The 24,275-nt window shown below is 43.4% G+C and overlaps 2 protein-coding genes across 7 annotated transcripts in view; both read right to left on the bottom strand.

Moving 5' to 3' along the window:
* Positions 1–410: 410 nt before the first annotated feature.
* On the bottom strand, positions 411–23,888 carry pum1 (pumilio RNA-binding family member 1). Of its 6 annotated transcripts, none has more exons than XM_035182783.2 (24): positions 23,753–23,888; positions 20,388–20,560; positions 18,646–18,768; positions 18,135–18,203; positions 16,377–16,482; positions 15,572–15,765; positions 15,088–15,260; positions 14,721–14,985; positions 14,538–14,631; positions 13,984–14,082; positions 13,722–13,864; positions 13,365–13,503; positions 13,033–13,167; positions 12,324–12,659; positions 11,993–12,235; positions 8,672–8,942; positions 7,475–7,604; positions 6,968–7,006; positions 6,686–6,820; positions 5,813–5,950; positions 4,465–4,590; positions 4,135–4,256; positions 3,783–3,975; positions 411–2,181 (listed from the first exon to the last, which is right to left on the bottom strand). In XM_035182783.2, exons 2-24 carry the CDS (start codon positions 20,547–20,549, stop codon positions 2,050–2,052), a joined length of 3,567 nt encoding a protein of 1,188 aa, XP_035038674.1. In that variant the 5' UTR covers positions 20,550–20,560; positions 23,753–23,888; the 3' UTR covers positions 411–2,049. The 6 variants fall into 6 exon arrangements, with proteins under 6 accessions (XP_035038674.1, XP_035038676.1, XP_035038675.1 ...); XM_035182785.2 differs by having other exon boundaries at positions 12,360–12,659; XM_035182784.2 differs by having other exon boundaries at positions 16,377–16,479.
* Positions 11,262–24,275, bottom strand: part of snrnp40 (small nuclear ribonucleoprotein 40 (U5)) — a 30,507-nt gene continuing 17,493 nt past the window's right edge. The window contains exon 11 of the transcript XR_007034933.1: positions 11,262–11,281. The gene's annotated coding sequence lies outside the window, so the exon portion shown is untranslated. The remainder of the gene's footprint in view (positions 11,282–24,275) is intronic.

The following is a 24,275-nucleotide window of genomic DNA, read 5'->3' as shown; positions in this document are numbered from 1 at the left end:
TAAGAAGCTTTGTATCTGAGGGAGTTGACAAAAACACTTTCATGTTTCAGGCTCCTTCCAATTGGAAGAAGTTACCTTCAAATATCCATTAAGCTTATTCAAAAATGTCTTGGTTTCTCATTTCAAACTAAATCGCTCATGTTTTCAGTACTAATGACTGTTTCTTGCATTTCCTTCTTTCCTTATTTTTTCAAATAGATTGTATTTTGTCTTTTGATTGGGTGAAGGTTTTATCTTTTGTCTTGTTTTTCCTGTTCTTTTCTCTTGTTTGTTTTCAAACTGTATCTTCCCTTGTACCGTTTGGTTTTCAAATGGTTGCGACCTCCCTGCAAAACGTGAGGATACATCTCGAGGGGTTTCTCCCATGACAATAGCATTTGTGTATACAATGAAAGACGCATGAGACAGTAAAATTTTCAAAGTTTTTTTTGTTCAGTTTGGTTTCAAAATAAAGATCACACAATTGTTTAGAGACAATCTACAACAGGAGTTACAAAAAATAGTTGCCCAGGCAATAAGCATACACAGGTTCTGTTAACTATACACATATGGTTACAGGTGTGCTCGTAGTAAATATACACAAGGCTGCTCCAAATGTACACCGCGCTGTGGCGGGCTGCCTCTCTCACCCAAAAGGACATGGACAGTATGATACAGCACTTACAGCACTAGAGAAATGCCAAAAAACACAAGAATATCCTCTGTACAATCCACGGGTTTACCCCTGAAAACAGTCATGGATAATCGAGGGTGGGGGGGGGTTAAATGGGTAAAAGTTACTTCTCCCGCCCAGCCAGCATACCTATACACATGACACATTTCATGGGGTAATGCATTATTATAAAAAGATCTTTAAAAAAAAAAAAAGGTCAAAAAAGAATAAAGAAACCTTCAACATAAACCAGAAGACACCACAAAGTCTAACAGAACGTGTCCGATTGGGAGTCAGTGGGAGATCGACGTCTTAAGTTAAGCAGTGACGAGATAAAGATAAAACCAAGCGTGGCGAATCTTTGTACAAGTACTACGCTGTATAGAAAGGGCTTTTCAAAACAAAAAATTTGATATTACAATTTACAATATACAACAACTCATATGTCACAACCAAGGAGGTGAGAATATACACTGAAATGCACAGGGTTTTTTTTTTCTAAGATTTTTTTTCCAGAGTGAGCTTTTTTCTTTTTTTCCTTCTCATACCAAAAAGGGTGGTAAAGCACTTTTACATTACAAGGGTTTACAAATGTACAATTATACAGTCAGAAGTATGTGGTCACTACTAGGATACATTATAGATACAGATTCAACATCAAAAACCAGAAAAACTACAAAGTTTTATATATATATTTATATATATATGCAAAGGTCTACACCAAGTATACACGTTATATTTATAGAAGCAAGACCAGAAAACGAATCTCCCATGCTAAATGATCTGTCTGCTGGTTAGCTGATGGCATGTGTGTGTTCGTCTATGATTCTGTGACGTCAGACAAATTAAATACTCGTTCCATCTCATAGTGGTAAATAGCTAGGATGGCAGGAGGAGGGTGGGACACTAGGATTGTGTATGCAGCAGTAGCAAAAAGGTGAAATGATTTCTCAGTTTATCAGAAATAAAGAACAGAAGAAAATGGAAGAAAAAAAAAAGAAAAGATGAAGGGAGTGGAGTGACGAATCGAACAGGTCTCACCTCTCTCTCCACTCCCTGCCCTCCAGCCCTCCCGCCATTCATCCTTCCTTCGGTGGGCTTGGGCGGGGGAGGAGCGACAAAATCTCACAAAAACTAAGGCTGCCCATAGCAACAGGCTCCTCCCGAGGGGTTGTCATGGAAACGGGTTACAAGGGCTATTCCACGTCCTTGGTGAGTAGGATGGGGAGGGGGAAAGTGGGAGTTGAGCCTTTGAAGGGCCAGACAAGGACAGGAGGGTGGGGCTGGCAGACAGGACTGCAGTGGGGGGGTTGAGGTGAAGGTTGGAGGTCAGGGGAGGGGGGGTTATATCAGGTGGTAGATGTGATTTCAAGCAAAGGGGGGGAGGGGGAACTGGTTCACATGATGCCGTTAGGTGGGCCACAAAGAGGACCCAGGTCAACGCCGTTCTTCATGTAGTATTTTTCCAGCTTGGCCAGGATGTGTTTTCCGTAGGTGTACTTCCTCAGGGTGGAGATGTGGGGCCGGATCTGGACAGAGACACAGACACATTTTCAGTAAACTTTAAAAAACCACACCATGTTTGGTTTTTCACAACAACCAACATCAGCTACGGCTACGCCCATAATCAATGATCACTTGAGCTTCAGTCAGCCTTCGTGCCGTTGCCTTGGAAACCATTAAAACCAATGAATTGAGCAAAGCCTCCCGCAGTTTTGCAAGGAATCAAACTTTTTTCTGCTTCTCAGTGTCCATGTTATTTGTGGCCGCCACCAAACAATGATTGATATTTTTCTTAAATTGTTAGGATCTTTCTTCAGAGCACAGCTGCTGCCTTTCAGTCTATCCTCTTTCCTCGGTCTCATACCGAAACACTCGGACATACGCACCAATACACAAACACAGCGACAGCGGACACATCTGTTTACTCAGGCTGGGTAAAAACATCATTTGGTCTTGAGAACAGAAATGACGGTCGCGACAATTTGCATATAGAGCGGAGAAGAGCGATCAGACCACATGTGGTCACAGGAGACACAATCAGGATTCATTTTGATACCAAGTGTGAACACACGTACTTAACGCTGTGCACTTGTGATAACATCTCTCAGGTTAATACCAGGTCTGAACAGGGCCAAAGTTAGTCTGTCCACACCCTGCAATAAAATGTGTCCTGAGGGGCTGTGTGAATCAACGCACTGTACACAGCTCTAATATGGAGTCAGATTTTACCCATCTGATAAAAAAATTATTATGCAGTCGTCAGTGTTGATATTGTTGCGGTAGCCACAAACAAATCAATGTATGGGCCATGAAAAGATTCATAGGGAAACTGTAGCGGCTCAGAAGACCTCAGCTGAATACTGGTCCTGCATGTGCGGCCACAAGCCTCCCTGACCACCTCCAAACGGGGTCAATGTTAATGTTCAGGGATTCGAATTCGACCAACAGACCAATGTGGGTATGGTTGGGAATTTGTGTACCAAACATCCAATTTAGTGCGTTAGGCATATTTAAGCCATCATTTATTCTGATAATTACCTTCCATCTGGATTCCCTCCATGTATTTGAATTGGTTATTAGATGTGCTTCAGTGCATACGTCTTCCCACATGTCCTCTGGTTTGTCTGTATTCATTTAAGTTTCAAATGAGTGTGTCCAATTAATCAAATGTGCATTTAGGGATATCTATGAGTAACATCTGAAGTGATAGAGAAACTAAGGCAGCACATTCATGCTTTTACTTTTGGCCATTATTGAAATCGGTACTAATATTTTGGACTTTTTTGTACTGAGAGTTGAAAATCTGTATATTTGGTGCTGTCTACATAGACCATTTTAAAACTTCCCTCACCTATACCATTGGCCATTGTTTTGTACACATTTACTTTATAACCCACAAATAGTAGTCATATGTAGAAATAAGATCTCTTAAATGTGGTGTTGTTGTAGGTTCAGCAAGACATGAAAAGCACTGTCTGAATAAAATGATCACTTATGTTGTTTTCCATTGTAATAAGCTGTGCTAGTGGTTTAATACTGATTTCTAACCGCAGGTGCAATTAGATACTAAATACTGACCAAGGCTAATTACACCAATAATTAGGATGACCTCGGTCTATCTACCCACCTTGTGCATTACGATCTTGCGCTGGGTTGGCTCAGCCACGTCGATCATCTTCTGCACCACGTAGTTGGCGTACTGGTCCTTCATCATGGTGTATAAGGCACTGTGGGGGCCCTCAGTCAGGCTGCACACTTCATCTATCAGCACCGCCCGTTCTGCCCTCGACGCGTGGGTCACACACTTCTCCACCACATTACTGGACAGACAGAAAAGAGTTAAGGTGAGTTTAAATAAAAAGTAGAAACCCAAACTTAAGTCTTAATGTACTTTTGGAGAAATAAAGTAAAATCTTTTTCAAAGTAGGAGGAAACAAAAGAGTGAAACTTTGCATTTGTGTATTTCTATTGGGTTTTACCTGGCAAACTTGTGCTGGCTAAGTCCCAGCACATTGCCTCTGATCTCCGCCACTATCTTGCTCTTATCCTCTGCTCGGCCGTGCTCCAAAACGTGCTGGATCACATAGTTTCCATACTGGTCCTGAATTAAACAAACCAAACAGGCATGTGAATTAAAACGTGAGGAGGACAGCTGGTGCCTCTGACGTCACAACAAACGCAGCCAACTTCCAAAATTTGGAGGCTCTGGGAAAAGCTTTATATAAGCCAATTTGAGGTGTGATCGCTCTGAGAACGTCACTGGTGGAAATGAAACAGACGAACACTGAGTGCTGGTTTGTGTGCGTTACCTGCACTAGCTGCTCTGTGTGTTGATGGAGCTCCTCTAGTATAGGCAGCGTCTGTTCAGGAAGGCAGTGTTCGAGAATGCGCTGGATGACCCGGCAGCCGTAAGGGTGAGTGGAGAGAGCAAAAACCTGAAAGACACAGGTAATTATACAGGGTTAGTCATTACACACATACATTAAAATACACCTTTCCATCTATGGGAAGCTTTAGCCTTGGTTGCACTACTCTAGGTGTGTTTTGGTCTTCACACAACCATGACAAGTTATAGATTGTTTGAACTCTCTCCACTGGTCAAACCCACCAACGCCCACTAACATCTAGCTTTTGTCAGGAATGAGAAAGGAATCAAACACCATTCACCCCCCCGGTAAAACAAATCTACAGTTAACACGGGTTTTAATCAGCTCAGATTTGCAGTGATGGAAACGTGACACCAGAGTGAACGCTTTAATTTGGCAAGACAGCCGGGTGAGAGAGCGCTCTCTCTTCTAATTTTAAGATCCACATATATGTGCAGATTTCCTGAACAGAACTAACTTAAACTTGTGACTATGCAATAAATGGTTTCAAGTTACATTTCTACCATGTTTGTGCTTCTGTTACTTTGGTCCCACAAGTTATTTTTCACCGAGACCAGGGTAACAACTGTGATCAAAAGGGTTGAAGAACATTAACTTTTATTTTAGTTTCATTCTTTTTTGGGCTATTGCAGAAAATGGGGGGTCTGCTGAGGGTTAATCCAGACACTTGTATACCTTTGCTCAAACTTTTCTCACTAATAGCGTAGACACCCTCAGGATTTTAGCAAGAAATGATTATAGACATACTTTCACACACCCAGCCCTCTGCTGCAGGGCAGGTGAAAACAAATTCCTGACCTGTTTTCAGCTACACAAACAAATCTGAGCCACCAAGTAGAAAACACTCAGTTGCACAACATGGAAATGTTCAAGAAGCACAACACTCACATCGGTGAATTTTACCATCAAAACACCGAGCATGAAATCGGAAAAGTGAAAACGTTTTATTTGTATTTAAAGAAAAGCGCATGCATGAACACACTAATCTTTCTTTAAACAGTTTATGGTAATGTAACATTTAGCTGGTGGATAGAAGATGGCTGTTGCCACTGGGCTGAGGTTCCTGTTGCCATGGCAACATACCCGCTGCCTGGAAAAGACTGGATATGTACTTTGGCGGTGACAATATGCTCGGTGCCTCAAGGCAGCGACAGTGTATATGTGCACACACAAGTGTGTGTGTGTGTGTGGATGTCAGCCAAGCACCGGCAGGCTTCGGTGATTGAATGTGGAAATATGTTATGTGTGTTCGCGTGCAGAGGGGACCCACCTGTCCCTTGAAGGCGTCTATGATGAAGTGCAGTGCGTGAGGCTGGACACACTCAATACACTTCTGCACCACGTGGTTACCATTCTGGTCCTTCACGCACTTCAACACATGGCCGTCCAGCTCCCGCACCATCTCACTCTGCAGAGAAGGAGGACGACAATGACAAGGAGGAAGAGGAGGAGGAGGAGGAAAGCATGAGGGAGGTAGAATGTGGAGAGGGACATATAATTGTTTGTGAGGAAATCAAATACTGCCAGGGAGCTTTTTCATTTTTCACAGTGGCTCACAGCCCAACAAGTAACACTGGGTTTGAAACAGGCGCCCTGAAGAAATCTACTGCGGATCATTAAGGAGATATGGATACTACTCTCTCCCTCTTACATGCACTCACTCCCTCACACCCTTTTCTAACAATTTCATGCTGAAATTCAGCTGGATTTATCTTAACACCTGCAGTTCAACATTTACATATAAACTGTGGTATCATTAGCCTCATTCATTGTGGATGATAGAGCGCCTGCGAGGAACCTGCTGCTACACGAGGCAGCTCTAACACAAAACCCATAATGTAGATTGCCTTTACAGCGGCACAAGGCACAGCTCTTTATCGAAGCTGCATTTTCTATACAAATACAAATCAGTGGCCCTTGAACAATGCACTCTTTCATATGGGAATTACAGGAACACAGATAAAAGGTATGCTTGGAAATTGGGGCATCAGATTAGCTCACTACATAATTTCTGACTGCATCAACTGAATCGCAGCAGTGTTATGGGCAGAATGTGTTTAATTAAGGTGATTTTAGGGCAAAGGTCCAGTCTGTTTCCCTTGTTGACACACTGATACCATCCAATGAGAATTAGCATACTTACAATGACCTGCTGATCCGAGGGGATGAACTCCAGAGCTTTCTGAATGACCCTGCATCCGTACATCTGCAGGGCCAGAGACAGCACGTGACCTCGGATCCTCTCTGCCAGAGCCAGCTTCTGGTCCAGGCTGCCAAACTAAAACACACACACAAAATAAGCCTGTAAATCCTCTAATCCACTGAGTAATACGGGACACAATACCATGTATAACGCAATTTCACACAGGCCACAGGATGTAGTACAACAGAATCTAATAAATCCAGAAATCTGTATGTGGCTCACATCAGGAGAACCGTTCATCTCATCAGCTTCACACTTGGCCTGTGTGTTGTTAAGGGCCCAAAGAAAGGCAGTGTTGAATTAGATGTGATTTGGACACATGACACGTTCAATATTAATCAACTTTGAATGAACATGCCACCAGCACTCTGTGGCAGTGGCGGCTGGGACTCATGACAAGACGATTCTCAAGTTCAAGGTTCTGTGTCGAGCTTCCCTGAACTTTAAAAAACAAACAGGCGAACAGCTCTTTGTGCAGCAGCGGTGATGCAGCTTCAGGATTCTGTTGACTGAGTCCTGCAGCCGGTCTTTGATTGCTGCAGTTCAATTACTGCAGGCCACTTTTACAGTTTCAGAAAGAAAGCTGCCATCAGCATTACCAGCAAGCAAACAGCCCATTCCAAACAGAGGTTTAGAACAGACACTGCACTTGTTATTGGAAATCTTAAGGGCCAAAATCACACACAGCACCAACTTTTCAGCTTCTCACACACACACACACACACACACCTCAAAAAACTTCTGGATGACATAATTTCCAAAGACGTCCACCATAAGCTGGTAGGCAGCCTGGAGTATCTCACTGAAGACAAGCTGGCGCTCCGCGGAACTGGCTCGCTCCAATTTCAACTGGATAAACCTTTAAGACAGAGAGGATAAGCATTGCATTAACCACAGATATGTGCTGTATTAAATTCCACAGATATGTTTTGTTATTCTTCATTTCCATTAGCTTTTGCAATGTATATGAGGAAGTGTGCAGCCTGCTCTGCTCTAGATGAACCCGAAGACTAAAAAATAAACATATCAGAGAGTGGCAATAAAATGACAGATGTACAAAGACAAAGAGAGAAAGCTGCTTCTGCATCTTTAACCTGAGGGAACAATCAGACTAAAGCAGATGAAGTTGAGAGCTGAGAAAAGACAGGCGGAGTTGAAGCAACCAAACAGCCTGTGAGGTGAAGTGATGGATGCCAGGAAGAGCAGAGATAAAAAAGGACAGCGATGCTGAAGAGACGGAGGAGAGAAAATGTCTGGATTGTGCAGACTGGACGTCATGGTGTATTAATAGATCATTTCATAAGTCTGCGTTTGCTGTCTCAACCCAGACAGACCCAGAATCCAGGACCCCAGAGTGGCCTCCGGGGGCCCCTGCTGCCATCCGTTGCCATCTGGTGAGCCATCAATGACGCCATTTGTTGTATTATCAATGAAAAAATATACTTGAGGATGTACAGACTAAAGCAGGAACAAGACACAGAGCAAACTGTTTGCAAAAGGAGACAGGGTCTGAAATATTCATGTTATATTCATTATGTTTACATAATCATGCCCCATACCAGCATGAACTGAGCATGAACCTGGAGTATGGCGGTATGGCGCCTTCTGAGGAGAATATAAACAACGCAATGTCCTGAGGGTCGTCTCCTTAAAACAAATGCAGCCTGTTCGCGTTGTGTCAACAGAAAAGAGACATGACCATTGATCCTTGCAGTTGTTCACTGAACTTCACCACAGATTTTGTCCAGCGCTGCCTTACAGGACTTTAACACGGGGTCAAACTGAAGATTTACACAATTGCACATCGCGTTTTTGTCTGTAGGTAATTTGCATACAGAGAGATATGAACTCAGGGGTTGGTCAATTTGATTTTCTGGTTGCTTCTTTGTCCTGTGTATTTGAAGCGAGACTGATATTTGTGTGTACCTGCTGCCGTGCTGGTCCTGGCTGAACTCCATGATGTGGCCGGCAATGTCTCTGAGCTGCAGGTTGGGGTAGCGGTTGTTCCTGAAGTCCTCCAGCAGGCGGCTGCGGCCCGACGGCATCACGTCTGACATGCCATAGCGTAGCCGTGATGACGGGAACAGCTGGCTGCTGGGTGAAAAGAGGGAGGAGCCTGAGCTGGCGGCGCTGCGGTACTTGGCCTCCGCTCCCGGGGCAGCGGAGATGAAACGCCCGCTGCCATTGGTCAGACCTCCTGCAACGACAGAAAACAGAGATGATTCGTACAAAGCCAAATAATTAGCATACTCAAAGTGTACAAGATGACTGAGCATGAGCGGAGAACTATGATCATAAAAATAATTTCATGCATATATTTATTAATGTGCACATCACCAAACTTTCAGTTCGACTTTGTTTGATCCAGACGATTTAAAACACTTTCTCTTTGCTGAACGTAAGAATTCTATTCTTCCAAGTGCAGACTGTCCCCAAATCTATTCCAGTGCCTGTCTATCATTCTCCCTAACAATTTTTTAAAGAAGGTCGATGGCCTAATTCTGCTTTTCATAAACGATAAAAAAGAAAAAGAAAAAAAGAAGAGGCTCGAACCAAGTTGAACCTTAAGAGACCTCGTGTCCAACTACTGAGCTGCTTATTTCTGGTTGCAGAGCCTTCTCCATTTGTGCTCAACACGGTCCCGTCCCATGGAAACTCATTAACAGTTCTCATGAGTTAAAACCTGCAAATCTCCTGCTAATAATGTCCATATTTTTTGGTGCTGCTCATCTCTCGTTTACATCTGGAGAGACGGATTTAATTCGCCCTGAAACAACAGCACGGAGATCGAACCAAACTCATTCATCACGCCATTCAGGGTTTCTCACATCACGACTGACCAAAATGAATATGGATGTAATTGCCTTTGTCACTTTGTCGATGAGGTAATTAATCTTGCTTAGATGGAAATTCCTGGCAGCCCCTTCGCATGTCTGGATTAGAGCAGCTTTAAATTGTATAAAGATGAAACAACTCTTTAAGGGCCCATAAACACATTGTGTGTAGCACCTGGCAGTGAGCAAGAGAAGTCGAGTGGATGGAGCAGGAGACAGTTTTCACCTGTACCACAAAGGATGTGGCATGAAAGGACATGAGGGGGGAGGAGTTGTTTGTGTCGCTTGTGTTTCTTCCTCTGAAAATGAGTTAATTTTAAATCATTTTCCAAGGTAGAATCATTATTTTTGTGTACTGCTTCATTATAAAAGGGTGAAATAAAGAGTGATATTGATTAAGTCTGAGTTACTGTTAATTATAATAAATAAGAAACCAGCTACTAGTCAGGTTTACATCTACAGATTAAAATATGAAAAATGTAATAATTTTGAAGTAGAAAAAAAGGTTTTTGAATATTTTGTAAGTCGGGTAAGTGTGCAAAACTGTCACAGAGCCAGTGAGAGCATTTTTCAATATGATATTTCAGTTTTAATACATTTTTCTAAAATTCAAATATTACGTTTTTCCTATCTCAGCATTGTTGTTTTTCATCTTAAGCATGAGGCTGCAACATAACAAAATGTGAGGGGGGAAATGAAAGGCTCATATTCCCTTGTACAAATGCTCAGTGTTAGCAGCTGAACACAGGCTGCACTGAGTCACTTCCACGAGCCTCTGATGAGGAGATATTTATGCGAGTGACACTCGTGGTCAAATGTTGCGATCGTCATTTCCAGTGAGTGCACAACGGCCGTGTTTGATTTGAGACAACGCTGCCCTGTCAAAATTCACACACTGTGACAGGGAGTGTGTACACAGCGCACTACAAGTGAACCGACTGAACAATCTGACCTTCTGTAGAAAGGAGGTGGTTATTTATTGCAGACCAAGGAAATATTTTAAAATCTTACATTTCTTCTATTTTGTTATCTGACATAATTTGGGTTTTTCCAGGTTTAAATTTGAGATATTCATTGTGGTGTCATACTTTTAGGGCCCCATTATTTATCCTATATCGTTATCCTGCAATCAAGAGTGGTATTTTATGTGTTGCTCTGTATTCAAACAAAATAAGTGATAAGTTGAAAGTCCGATGAACAAAATGATTAAATTAATAATTTCTTCTCCATGGTTCAAACAAGATCTCTAAAAATCTCTGACTCATTGCATTTAACATTAGATAATTACTTGTATGGATTTTTCTTTTTAACAGCTGACTGTAGTGCAAAGGTTTCCAGACAAATTCTTGAAAATAACATTTGCGCTCTGCAGCACAAAAACACAGCACTGGATGGCAGCACTGTCTAAAACACGAAACTAAGATTCACTGAGATGATTTACATTTGTTATTCCCATAAAAAGTGTTTGAATCCAGGTAGTTGACATCAGCAAAAAGAAATAGCAGCTCTTTGATACAACAATAAGTGATGAGCTCAGTAGATATTGAATATAATGTCTTACAGACAAATAAAAGTAAGTATATAGTTTGCACTGGAGCATGATTTTTACACACACACACACACACACACACACACACACACACACACACACACACACACACACACACACACACACACACACACACACACACACACACACACACTCTATTTTTCAGTATAAACACCCTTGTAAAGACTTCAAAGTGAGGTAATCTATCATCATTATGAAGCCTAAACTTTCTGTCAGTCAGTTTGATTGTCGTTTCTGCTTCCTCACACTGGAGCTGAATCTTTGAATTATACTTCACTCCACCAACTGTCAATCATGGAAAAAACTGGAACTAACAAAAGTCTCTGCTGGTAATTGAACCTACAAAAACACACTGCATTGCAAGTCTGCCTACTGATTTTAGTGCTATGCCTTGAAAATTATGAATTGCAAAAGTAATTTATTACAAGCTACAATGGAAATCTTTAGCATGTTAAATTTTAAACCATTTCATTTTGGGATATAAAACTACACATGGACAAACCTTCTGTTCAATCTAGTGATGAAAAATGATTTAGGAATGTAAACTTGCAAACTACCAACCTAATTCAGGTCAATACCCAAATAAGATTAACACACAATTTGTGTTAAGCTTCCATAAACTAAGGCAGTCAGGCTCATGGAGTGTTTATACTGTAGATATGTCAAACTTATTAAACTAAAAACCTAACTTTAAATGAAGAACATTAACCGACACACTCTGGTATGGAAACAGATTGTTTTGTTTACCGTTGTCTGACCAAACAGCACCGTTTCCATAGAACCAATAACTAAAAAAAGCTTTTCAAGAGGTTATCAATCACTTAAATCAAAACAGACACTTACCAAGATTAAGGTTGGACGAGGAGCTGTGATTGGACAGGGAAGGTGGGGGTGTGAGGGAGTGAGACGGGCCCTGGTTTGGCAGGGGCATGCCCACAGGGCCAGGGGAGGGACTGAAGCCCAGGGTGCCGTTATAGAAGCCTCCGTGGCCGATCGGGGTGAGGCTGGAGGGCGTGCGTTTGTACAGCTCATTGTTGCCTGTCAGGGAGTCCCGTCTGGACCCGCTGCCCCCACTCGAGTTGGCCACTAGAGGGAGACAAAGATCAATTAGATCATGGTATCGACAGGAATTATGCATTGTAAATCAAAAAAATATATACATCAAGCTGCTCACTCATACGGCAGAGCACGTGATAAGGTGTATTCCAACCTGCAGTGCCAAAGCCTCCCAGCGTAGCCCCCAGACTGGCACCGAGGGATGAGGAGTTGGGCTGGCTGAATCCCAACGAGGCAGACCCGGGCCCCGGCTGCCCTGAGCCTTGTGAGAAAAGAGAGGAGCTCTGGGAGGAGGAACTGAGGGAGGAGGATCCGTAGAAGGAGCTCCCTCCAAGAGCACCACCGGGTCCACCCTGCTGCTGAGCCTGCTGGGACTGCATGGCACGGAATGGACCGTTGGCCCCACCACCGAGACCCCCGTTGCCACCACCTGCGGATGCTGCAGCGGCTGCAACTGGAGGAAGAGAGAGTACAGTGAGAGGAGAAGGTGTTTTCACAGGTTTACTTATAGTTCAGTTAAATGTCCTTATAAAGAGTCAATTATCATACAAATGTTCACCCCACTAACAATTGTTCACTTTAATGCCAGTATTGACGTAAACACCCCGTAATTCCCCCTTGATACTGAGCACACGGACTCATGGGAACTCCTTGTAAAAGACCAGACTCGAAGGTACAGTCTCATAATCTCCTAATTGCAGGTTCTGGTTGGATAGCACATTGGGAACATGTTTATGAAGCATGTTTGTGTGCATGACTTTGTCCCGTTTCCTACATCAGAATAAACTGAAGCCCACCCTCGGCCTTTATGTTCATTACTGTGTTACCTGCTTGTGCTGCGGAGGGAGATATGATGACAGAGCCCGGGGCCATCAGGCGGACAGGGCCATTCCTCCCTCCAGTGTTGACCACCAGGGCCCCTGTCTGATCATAGTAGGCTGCAGGGGCCAATACCGGGTACCCTGAGAAAGAGACAGCATCGGAATATTTATTCAGAGAGCAGTTTCCTCTTGAGTACTGTGTACATTTGGGGGTTGTGGGCTGTAAGTAAATTTCAGCAGCAGTTTTATAGGCAGCAGTGTTGAAATAGCAAATGTAATTGGGTCTGTTGGGAATTTTTCCAAAGTAGTAAAACCAGTTTAAAGAGCGTCAGACTCACCAGGGACTCCTGCCGCTAACCCCTGCCCGAAGGCGAGGGCCGAGTTGACGGCCGCTGCTGCAACCAGCTGGTCATTCTGCTGATTCTGCTGACCTTGGCTGGGGGTCAGAGGTCGCTGGTTGCCACCACCACGCATAACCTTTGCAATGTCAGAAAAACAAGATATGTCAATATCAATAGTTTCTCTAAATCTGTTCTAAAGCAGAGAACCTGTGGTGTACTGTAGATTAAGTTTATATTGTGAATGTCTCAAGTAGTTAATGTTTACACCAGCACCCCCACACAGAGATACAGGGTGGCATGTAATAAATGACCAGGATAAGAGGACAGGCCGGCATAAGTAAATAACCGACTGACCTGCTGTTGGTTCTGCTGGCCCTGGTTTGCTGCCTGCTGATTGGCTGAGTTGTTAGCTGCAGCAGCTTGCTGCTGGAAAAGGTTGGCAGGGTAGACCCCCCAGGGGGTCACACCGTAGTACTGGGGAGGCATGACTGCCGGACCTAAACACAAACAAATATGCAAAATACTGATGAGATGGGACGACTGTGCCAGTTTTTATACGCGTTATTAAATTCATTTAAATAGAGCACGGTGTCAGCTTCAAAATTAAAAAAGTTACCAAGCGTGGCCGCTGCTGCTAGTCCAGCTGCGTATGGGTCTGTCCCAGGTGGAGCAGCACTGATGATGTAAGGATTGGGCACAAACGCTGGGGCCAGACCTGACGACACATAAAAGGAAAGACAGGGGTGAAAGATTTGACATAATACATGGAGTATGATAATCACCATTCAATACAATAATACATTTTTTATTTAAGTCCTGAATTAAGACCTTTTTTAAAGCTGGTGCAAAAATATTTCTCAGTTTCTTCAGGCGTGTTCAGCATGACTTGTCTTTGAGTAAATCTAAGAAATTTGAACTCCTCATAAACGAGTTGCCGCAGGACTGTAACAGCACTGTTTTGTAACTACTGTGTTCTTATGCACAAAATGAAAAGCTAGACACTGCAGCACTTATGGAGTCACTGGTGAGACTGACCAATTCCTGTAACTTAACGTACACAGAGAAAATGTGCCTTATGAAACAAACATTTCAAGCGTCTATATTAACAAATGAGATGTTTACATTGAAATGTCCTGCTCATATAACTGAATATCACACACACACTCTTACCAATGTGAGACTGCTGTGCTGCTGCCAAGGCGTACTGCTGCTGCTGGGCTGCTGTTAACTGCTGCACTGCAAGTGCATTGTTTCTCTGAAACAGCTGAACACAAAACAATAGATAAACACTTTAAACATCACTGGAGCAGAAACTATACTTGTACTATATCACCGCCACCACCACTCTCTTACCTGCTGCTGGTTAGCGTAATCAAATAGACCCACAGTGGGCGCAGAGTCCATGGGCATCTGGGAGTTGTAATCAAACTGAAGCGGCTCCATCACTGACTCCATGGGGTCCATGGTGACACCACCCTGTTCTACACCAGAGAAGTCCTCAGGGGGCTTGGGGCCTCCACCCCCTCCTAAGGGTGTCATGCCCTCAGCCCCTACACCGCCTTGACCCCCAAGCAGGTCACCCTCGGGGCCAGGGGCCGGCATGTTGCCCGGGGGACGACTGCAATGGAGAGAAAGGAGAAGATGTTGAATTTACATCTGAAGGCTGTTTGTAGAACAAGATAATCTTTTCTCAAACGAGTCGTGAAAGTGTGTCCCCTACCAAAACTCTTTGACATCCACATCGAGGCCATTCTGCACAGGCAGCCCATTGGGATTGATGACGTCGCTGATGACATCAGCTTCAGCTTCCGTCAACTCTTTGAGTTTCTCTCCCTCAAACGTTGCCTTTGGCTTCTCCCTCTTCTCTTCCTCCACCTCTCCATCCCTCTGCCCCTGTGTGATCAGTGAGAGACCATGGAAATAACAGATACAGTGAGAGGGGTTCTGACAACATAACAGGGATTGACAGTAAATACACAAAGTTACAGATCAGTCGGGAGAACAAACTGACATGAACAAGTTGAAAAAAACAACACTTGTCCTAATCTGACAACCACCAGCTGATAAGGTACGAACAGTGAGAGAACAACTGCAGCCGATGTGTGCAGACAAGGTTATTGAAAATCTGATGGTTCAGTTAAAGTGATTACAGAAAGATGAGTAACGACAGACTGTGGTTTTACTGACAAAGAGAAGATACTTACGTAGGGTCCTTTCCGAAGGCAGGAATCCAGTTTGTCAGCTGGTGAGGAGGAGAGGACGTACTCCACCATGCTAACTCCCAGCCCTCCACTCTCAGACCGCGGTGACATCACCGAGCCCACGCCAACTTCACCTCCGCCATGGAAACCTTGGCCTGGCCGACGGGTTACCATGATTGGCTGAGAGACTGAGTGATCTACAACGAGAGGAAACAGGACATTCATGCACAAGGTTCCAGCATGACAGGGGATAGCGTAACACATTAGCAACATTAACAACATTAACCGGTAGGGACAGGAAATGGACTGCATTTATAATAGTGCTTTTCCAGTTTTATCAACCGCTCAAAGTACTTTACAGTACAAGACACATTCACCCATTCACACAGCACCTCTTTATGCAGAGGAACCACCATTCATACAGTCTGTACAGCCAGCAATTTCAGGTTCAGTATCTGGCCCAAGGACACTTCTCCACAGAAATGATCTGATAAACAAGTGTCAGACTGTTTCAGATTTGCAGGTATTTATTTTGTCATCATGCCAACAGAAATAACTGATTTGTGTTGACATGATACAGCAGAAGGAATCGCAAATAATCATCTTGGAGACCATCAGGGCGATTTCACTTTGACTTCGGCTTCTGACTTTGACAGGAATATAAATATTAATGCTCAGATACTAGACAGCGAGTGCTCTGGTGGTTTCTCAATGTGCTTGCGAAAAATAAACACTGCCAAAATTCCTGCACCCGTAACACCCTGCTGTCTGCTACGGTATCACAAAGACAATCCAGACGTGTGGGTACCTGAGGCACCCCATGCACTGTCCCTCCACTGGTCCAGGAAGATCCCTTTTGGTCCGTCCTTCCCAGAGTCGTCCGCTTCCCAGAACTTTTTACCAGTGAGCAGCTGCTGTAGAGACGCAGGACAAGAGGAGGAGAAAGGGGGTGAAAAGGAGGAAAATAAAGGTCAAAATGGTGATACAGATATAAGCACATGGAAGAAACGGCAAAATAAAATATTTACATAACTTATTATTTGCACAACAGAGCATATGAGCAGAGACTTCCTCAAATCTTCCAAACCACATAACCTGCTTGCTTTTATTCAAAACTGTCAGTGCTGCATTTTAAATTCCAGTATTATACACAACTGTTCAGAGTATTTGACGCCTGACTACGCCACAGACAAGTACAGGTCATTCATTGCCAATCACACAAAAAAAGCTACACATAAATCTCCAGAGCTTATCCCCAAAAGCATCTTCAGCGTGTATGGCACTGCTTTTTCATCCTGAGATATTTATATTTCTTGTTTCTTTCAGCTTTGCATTTGAGGCGTGTTAGAAAAGTCATCAACATCCCGCTCGCTCACGGTGAATCCACCAGAGGATCTCCTGCAGTGTTCTCACATCGCCTCATTTAGACATTATCCAGAGTTTTTACTAAGGGGCTGTCCTAAGAAACGCCAGAGAAAGTCTGGAACCTCTCACTTGGACATTTGCGTTCTCACATACAGCCCCTCCAGAGAATGTCGGGAGATTCTCTGTAGTTCAGTGCATGTCTGAAAAGCAGCTAAAGTAAAAGCAACGATAAAAAGATAACAGCTCATAATTTTCATTTGAAATGTAATTTATTAGAGTTGAATAGTTTTAAGTAGTTTTTAGAGTTTGGACTTACTGAGTAGACTAGCACTTTATCAGTAGCTCGTTTGTGTTTCTCTCCTTTTATTAGTCAACATCTTTCCCCTAATAAAAAGTTTGTTGTTTCTGTAAACCACTATGATCAGTATCTTCTGGCAACAGGAAACAACAACTCTTAGTTGCAGAGGGACTTTTAGCAATGTAAACTGATATGCTAGTTTGAAATTGTATATTTCAAAGTGATGTCTTATTTTTCCTCAACGTTTCAAACATATTACAGCCCACAGCTATATAACATAAACACCACTTGAATACAACAATAGACTTATAAAACCTGACGCTTTAAAAGACGGAATGGGTTCAACAAGCCAAAGTTAGGCACTGGTCCAGCATTAACAGCTTAACCCAGTGTTTAATACATGCCAACAGCCAGTCCAACCAGTTCAAATTAAAAAGGCATCTGAGCCTAGACGCTTCTCATTTTTCAGAGCTTTGAGTTAAACAATGCAAACACAAATCCACGCTACTTTAAGCTCCAGAGCCTTTCACCAAGCGACTTGTCCATTTCTTTTTTCTTAGATTTCATATTATTCAAATTGGACTCTGTCAGTTAGGGCTGACCAAACTGCTTTGCAACTTCGGCTGTTGCCAAGGTAATTGATCTCCCTATCAATATGTGAATCGAGTGTTTTCCAGCTAGGTGGTTAAGTGACATAACACAGCCATGTTTATGTCAAATTGTGACACAACATTTGACCTCATCAAATCCACTTATTTTAAATCAATTTCAGACATCAACATTGTACCAACATGTCATGAGTGGCCACAGCCCACATGCTACATTATCACGAGGAAAGCTATGTACACTTCATAGTCTGCACGCCAATTTACGCAACTACAACCATTAACCCTAATGTCTCACCTCTCCCATGGCGCGCCCCTCCAAAGCCAGAGCCTGAAAGTCATGGTTCAACTCGTCCATGGATCGCACCTGCAGACACAAAGACCGGGGAGACGTTAAAAGCGTGACACCACGTGTTACATTCTCAATTACTGTACAAACATAGATTAAACTTTAATTACCTTAGTTAAATAGTAATTAACATGATTTGCTTGAACACATTAAAGCGGCTGAAACTGAAGACACAAGCGGTCGTCTTTAAATTGATAACAATTTAGATCTAATCTTATTTTTTCTTTCTATTAAGTAGCCACTACAGAGGGTGTCTTGAAAATTAAAACTAAAAACATTACCCTTTATCTTAACCTCATGCTTTCACATGTTAGAAACAGTATGTTCCACACAGCCAATGTAATTATCTCAATAAGTCTATGGCATGATTTAAATAAACAGTAATAAATATAATACGACACATTAACAGTAGCAGTGCTGCAATGGCATCTCTCTTTTTGCAACACTAACACATACACACCTGGCTGTCATGGATGTTGTCTCCAGTGGGCCAGCGATGTTTGCCAGGCTGTTCACCGTGCTGCCGCTGGAAGAAGTAGTCGACCATGGCATCATCCTGGGAACGTCCAGCACCCGCCACACCCTTAGAGACACACATGCACATTATCCTGAAATTACTGGCAACAGTAACAAGCAGAGTGTATCTGAGCCACGACTGGAGACATGGCGGTATAGACGGTTATAACAAAACAAAAAATGCAAGAGAAGAAACATACACACAAAGAGTTGAGCATGATTAAAAGTCAAACATACAAAAAAACATCAATGTACTGCAACTGAACAGCAAAGTGATTCTTCAGCTGGAAATCCTCAAAGGTTTGACAGACAAAAATCTGAACTCCTTTTTAAAACTTATGACCACATGTTAAAAACAGATTCCCAAACTATATCCTTTATTTTTTATTCATCATCCTGATCACAACAGCACCCTGGGTTGAGGTATTCAGAACCACATCCTCCTGTGTGAAACTCAAATGACATCCAAATAGGAAGCTGCATTTCTTTTCGCTGCCAAAGCTTGTGCAGACTTCCTCTTACTAATTTTGAGGGCGAACCCAAAATTCCCCACAAGATGCCGTCTTCAAAGAACCAGTCGACATGCACTGTAACGAATACTAACCTTGTTATCAAGCAGTAACACTTAACTGATGAGGCTATTGTGGGACTTTAAAGACAGCTACAGTAAGTTTTATTACATATTTTATAGCAGCATGGCTAGTCTGTCCAATTACCAGCTATTGTGAATGGGCTAACAGCTCTTGCATGTAACAGCAGCAGCTCTATTAGCCAAGAGAAAAGAACAGAGAGATCAGGAGCTGACTATAAGGTATTTCTGTAACCTCCTTGCAGCTGCGCCAAAACGTTTCACCAAACTCAGTTATTTTTCAGTCAATAAATTCTAATTTCCTCTTTAAAAAAGACAGACAAATATCTATATTGACAATGACCCAGCCCATGGGACCAGCAGCCGACTTCACAAAGCTCATTTAACAATTTAGAAAAGTAAAAATAAATCTATTTACAATTATACAAAGCAGGAAAAGCTGCAGCAATTCCTCACGTCTGTGAAGCTGTGACCACAAAATTGTTTGTAATTTCACGAGACCAATGACGACAATGAATTCATGAATTTGTCAGTTGACTGATTTATCAATTAATTAAAGGATCATTTCTCTAAGCACAATTAAGCCTGTACAGATATTTTACTCATTATCACAAAACTCAGCAAAACTAATGTGAATTTCTCAAATATAACATGATCGTCCAACAATATCAGACGTGTAGCAAATTCATAAGAAATAAGAAAATAGACACTTAAAGGCAGCCGTCACAACTTCTAGTAAGACAAAACTCACTATGTGAGGTTTCACATCTGCAGAGCTATTCTTTGTTCCAACCCGAGTCAGCAGTTAAAGCAGGGAAAAGACTATCTGCTCGGTTTTTGCATCCTTTGTACTAAAAGTACAAATAGCCGAGTATGTTGGTTATATTTCCAAAAGCATAATTTTAACCAACTTTATTCAACAGTGACAACACAGTTGGCTCTTTCAACGTGAACACAATAAAATAGCTAATATGGTTCTACAGGACTAACGACATAGACTAGGAGACCCCATAGTTAACAGAGACAAGTTTCTTGAAGACAAACACGTGTCTATGAATGAATGAAATATTTAAAGGTGTAAATGCGGAGGGTATTACCTGTTGGCTGGGGGGTGTGGCCTGAGGGGTCTGCCCAGTTGGAGGGGCATGTCCTCCGCTGCTCAGCACCACGGGCATGCTGGGAGATGTAGTTCTATGGTGGGGGCTGAATGAATCCTGCCAGAGCACTGCTTTCCTCTTCAACACACACACACTGCTCATTCCACCACAGCCTGTCCGGAGAGAGAGAGAAATACATATGTTACATTAGACAAAAGGCCAACTGGATCAAAACTGGAGCAACAGGTTGAACATACAAAACACTTTCAGAATCAAGACCTTATGCTCAGCTGCTGGTTAATCATGTACATCTACCTTAAACTAATGCTGTTAAGAACTAATTCAGACTGAGTGAGGAAACAAGTCTGTTTAATAAAAACCCTTGTGACTAAATCCCACAATAACACATAAACAGAGGACTTAAGTTCCACCTTGTGCCAGTGGTGCACTTGTTTCCAGCAATTAAATAATGACAAAAGTTATTGCCCCCACCCAGAAATGAATTGACATAAGAAGAAAATGTGATCCATGTTCTGCAACCTTACTTTACAAGAAAGGTAAAGAGTGAAACAAATCGCTGATCTAATCATTTGCCTGTCATTTTACTATTCCACGTGGTTCATGTTCAAAGTTCAGAGTCTGTGTCGCTCTTCTATAAGTCAACACATACTTTGGTCATATGTGAATATGTAAATGGGGCCAATATCTCTTAGGCACTTTTGAATAGGACAGAGACTGACAGGCCAAACCAGAGACTAAAATATATCGACGCACATTGTAGCTTGAACTGCCTTACATGTCAAACTACACTTGGCTGCCCGTTTATTTTAAATAACAAGCTAAAATGCAGTTTAACATTAATGCACTGCAATAAATCTTCACTTTGTGGTGGTTAAAACTGTTGAACACTGTTTCCTCTTGATTTACATCAGTGTGACTACAACCAAATATACCTCAACAGAACCACAAACACCAGCCTCAAAAATAACCCTAAAAAAAACAAATCAACGCCTTTTTCTTACAGGGCTGGTGTAGTGTACATTTTGCACAGTGCAGTTTAGTGAACAATGTTCCCACTGAGCCGGCTGTAGAGTCCTGTAGTGCAGAGGCTTTCATGCAAACGTCACTATATACGTACGGCTCTCATTGATTCAATATGGTCCGACTGGTTAGGTTCGCTGGCCTCATGTCTAGTTTGACTGCAGAGCTGCAGCAGGGTACTGATTTAATAGAATTGTATGTAAATATGAAACAAACCTAATTAGATTAATCGCTCTAAAAATCCAGAGCACATGATCAAGTTTGTAGGCTGCAGCCGCACAAGGGAGAGCAGTATTATGAATCACACTGGGGCTCCAGCATTTGAGGGACTACCCGCCATTAAACATAAGTAAATGTTGATAATCAGAACAGGAGAAAGGGGTAAACAGTTAGAGATTTAATTGCCAACCTCTACTCTGCGTGAAAAACTGTAAACTGCACCTCTGTGTTTATTTGGAACCAAACACACTTGTAAAATACTGGTTAAGCATCCCAAAATACTATGAGTAACCCAGTGATCTGCATGTAGCGTGGGTTGCTGATTAGTTACCCCCCCCGTTGGGTTCAAGGTGATCTGCCCACACAAATGTGGTTGGTATGAATCACTGAGCAGACATGCAGACTGCAGACAACCGCTTCAAGTTCGCACCGTTACCGCTGATAAACTAATTGGCCAGCTTATATTGCACACATAACGAAAACTAATATACATGTAACAATACTGTCATTAACCTCGGCTATGTGGAGGTGCATCTGTTAAAGAAAAGGTGTTAATTAAACGTAATGGTTCCTGCGGTTGGTGGTGCGGTTGGCGTGTATTGCAACATACTGAGGTTTCTTTACTTGCTAATGTTAGATGCAATTATAAGACTCAACCGTCTCTGTGCAACACAATACAACAACAACAACAACAAAACCACCACGAATCCTCAAAGTTGTAAATAACTGTTATAGGCACACTCAAATAAAATAACATAGGATTTGTGTGAAAAGAACTATTTCAGTTAGTCTTTTCTGCAGGTTTGTATTTTGAAAAGGTCAAAGTTGCTCTGACATGTCAGTGAGTAGTGACAACCCCATGACACATGCAGGGTCTGAGGCCCGATCTGTCTGCTTGCAGTGGTCCACAGTGAGGCACCATAAGTCCTGTGGTGTTCAGCAGTCTGGGGGTTATAATTTGTATTTTACAGCCTCAGTTTATCCAACAGGTTCTAATCTGTGTTAAAATGAGCTGTGTTGAGCCATTCAGCCTTCACCTCTGAAAGAGTCGGTCTGACACCGTCTTCAGACACATGCAGCTTTAGGCTCACCACCACCACCACCATGTCTGCTGAACGCACCGTGCAACACACCCCCTCCATGACCGGCTCGACGGTCCCAGCAGATAAAAACAAAGCCGTCTGCCGACATGTGTGGTCACAGGGTTGATTCCCTCTGCCGCTCTTCATTCAGCGGCGGCGGCGACACGATCGCTCTTTATTCATGTACCCACGGCTCCACGTTAGGTGGAGAAACACCCGGAAATCCACAACCGTGTGGCCGCCCCCCCCCCCCAATGCAGGAGCGCACACGGCTTGTTATGCTACCAGCTTAACTCCGGCACCCGGAAACGGGCGCTGTGCTCCATAAGCTAACCGGGTTAATCATTGTTCGATACCGGTGATCAATCCACCGCATACCGGGCACCGACAGGGGTGTGACGATACGAGCAGGCAGCCTGCAGCTAGCGGCAGATTGCGTTAGGGGTCTCGGCACAGAGCGCACATTGCTCCCCCTGGCAGACATGACACATCAAACACGAAACGGTAAAATGTGGATGCTTCGTGAAAATACTCGTGACAATTACCGGGGGGTTTCGTTTTCATGCATCCGCGTCCACACACGCCGAGTCTCGGGTGTGTTATGGAGGTTCACTGCCCGTGTCTACCAACAATAACACGGCCTCCCGACACAAGCTCAGCCCGAGAGGACCAGTGGCCAAGCACGGGCTAACACAGTGTTTTTAACGGCGGTGGTACCCCGGTAATATCGCCATGTTGCTGCTAACATTCACCTGGTGGGGCCTCTGTGTGCTGCCGACTCTGTGGCCCCACAGGTCCCCGTGACGCGGATGCTAACAAAGGCCCGAGAGCTGTCTGGAGCGGAAGAACCGACACAACGGGAGGAAGGAGGCAGGCAGCAGAAAGGGAGGCAGCCGCCTCAGCCTCACAATAGAAACCCCCGGTTCAATCCCTCTCCCGAGCCCCGAGTGCGGCAATACCGGCCCCGGAAAACGGATAAACACTGCCCCGTGCCACCGCGACCGCTGAACGGACGGTACTCACCGGCGGAGAGGGTGGATGGTAGCGGATTTCGGCCCCAGTTTCTCTCTGACACCCCAGGCTTTCACTCCGACAACATGGCGGCTCGACGGAGGAGCAGGCGAGAGCGCTGCATGACGGGAAGAGATGAGAGAGAGCGTGCGGTTCATTGCGCCAACCGGGAGGGGAGGGGAGGGAGGGTCGGTCAGACCCTTTGTTATGTGTCTGTCTGTTTGTGTTTATTTATTCAGTTTTATTTACATCCCGACCACTTATTTGTCAATGGAGGAAAAAACAGCATTTTTTTTAACGGAACTGCAACAAAAAAATAAATAAATAAATAAACCTGCTGCACAACTATCAAAATGTAAATAAAAGTGTCTGCAAATATGAAATCAGTCAGATATTGTCGTTGTCCTTTATTAAACGGGGACAGTGGACAGACTGAACACAATGTACCGGGGTCTCTACGGTAACGTGGTGCTTGGCAGCCATGGCAACGTGCTGCACCACACGACCAGCGGGTGTGACGCCGCTGCTCCCTCTC

This window comes from Hippoglossus stenolepis, chromosome 17 (genome assembly GCF_022539355.2).
Source record: "Hippoglossus stenolepis isolate QCI-W04-F060 chromosome 17, HSTE1.2, whole genome shotgun sequence".
Classification (NCBI taxonomy): Eukaryota; Metazoa; Chordata; class Actinopteri; order Pleuronectiformes; family Pleuronectidae; genus Hippoglossus; species Hippoglossus stenolepis.
The sequence above is the reverse complement of the archived record's forward strand: the minus strand, read 5'-3'. Positions and strand labels throughout refer to the sequence as shown.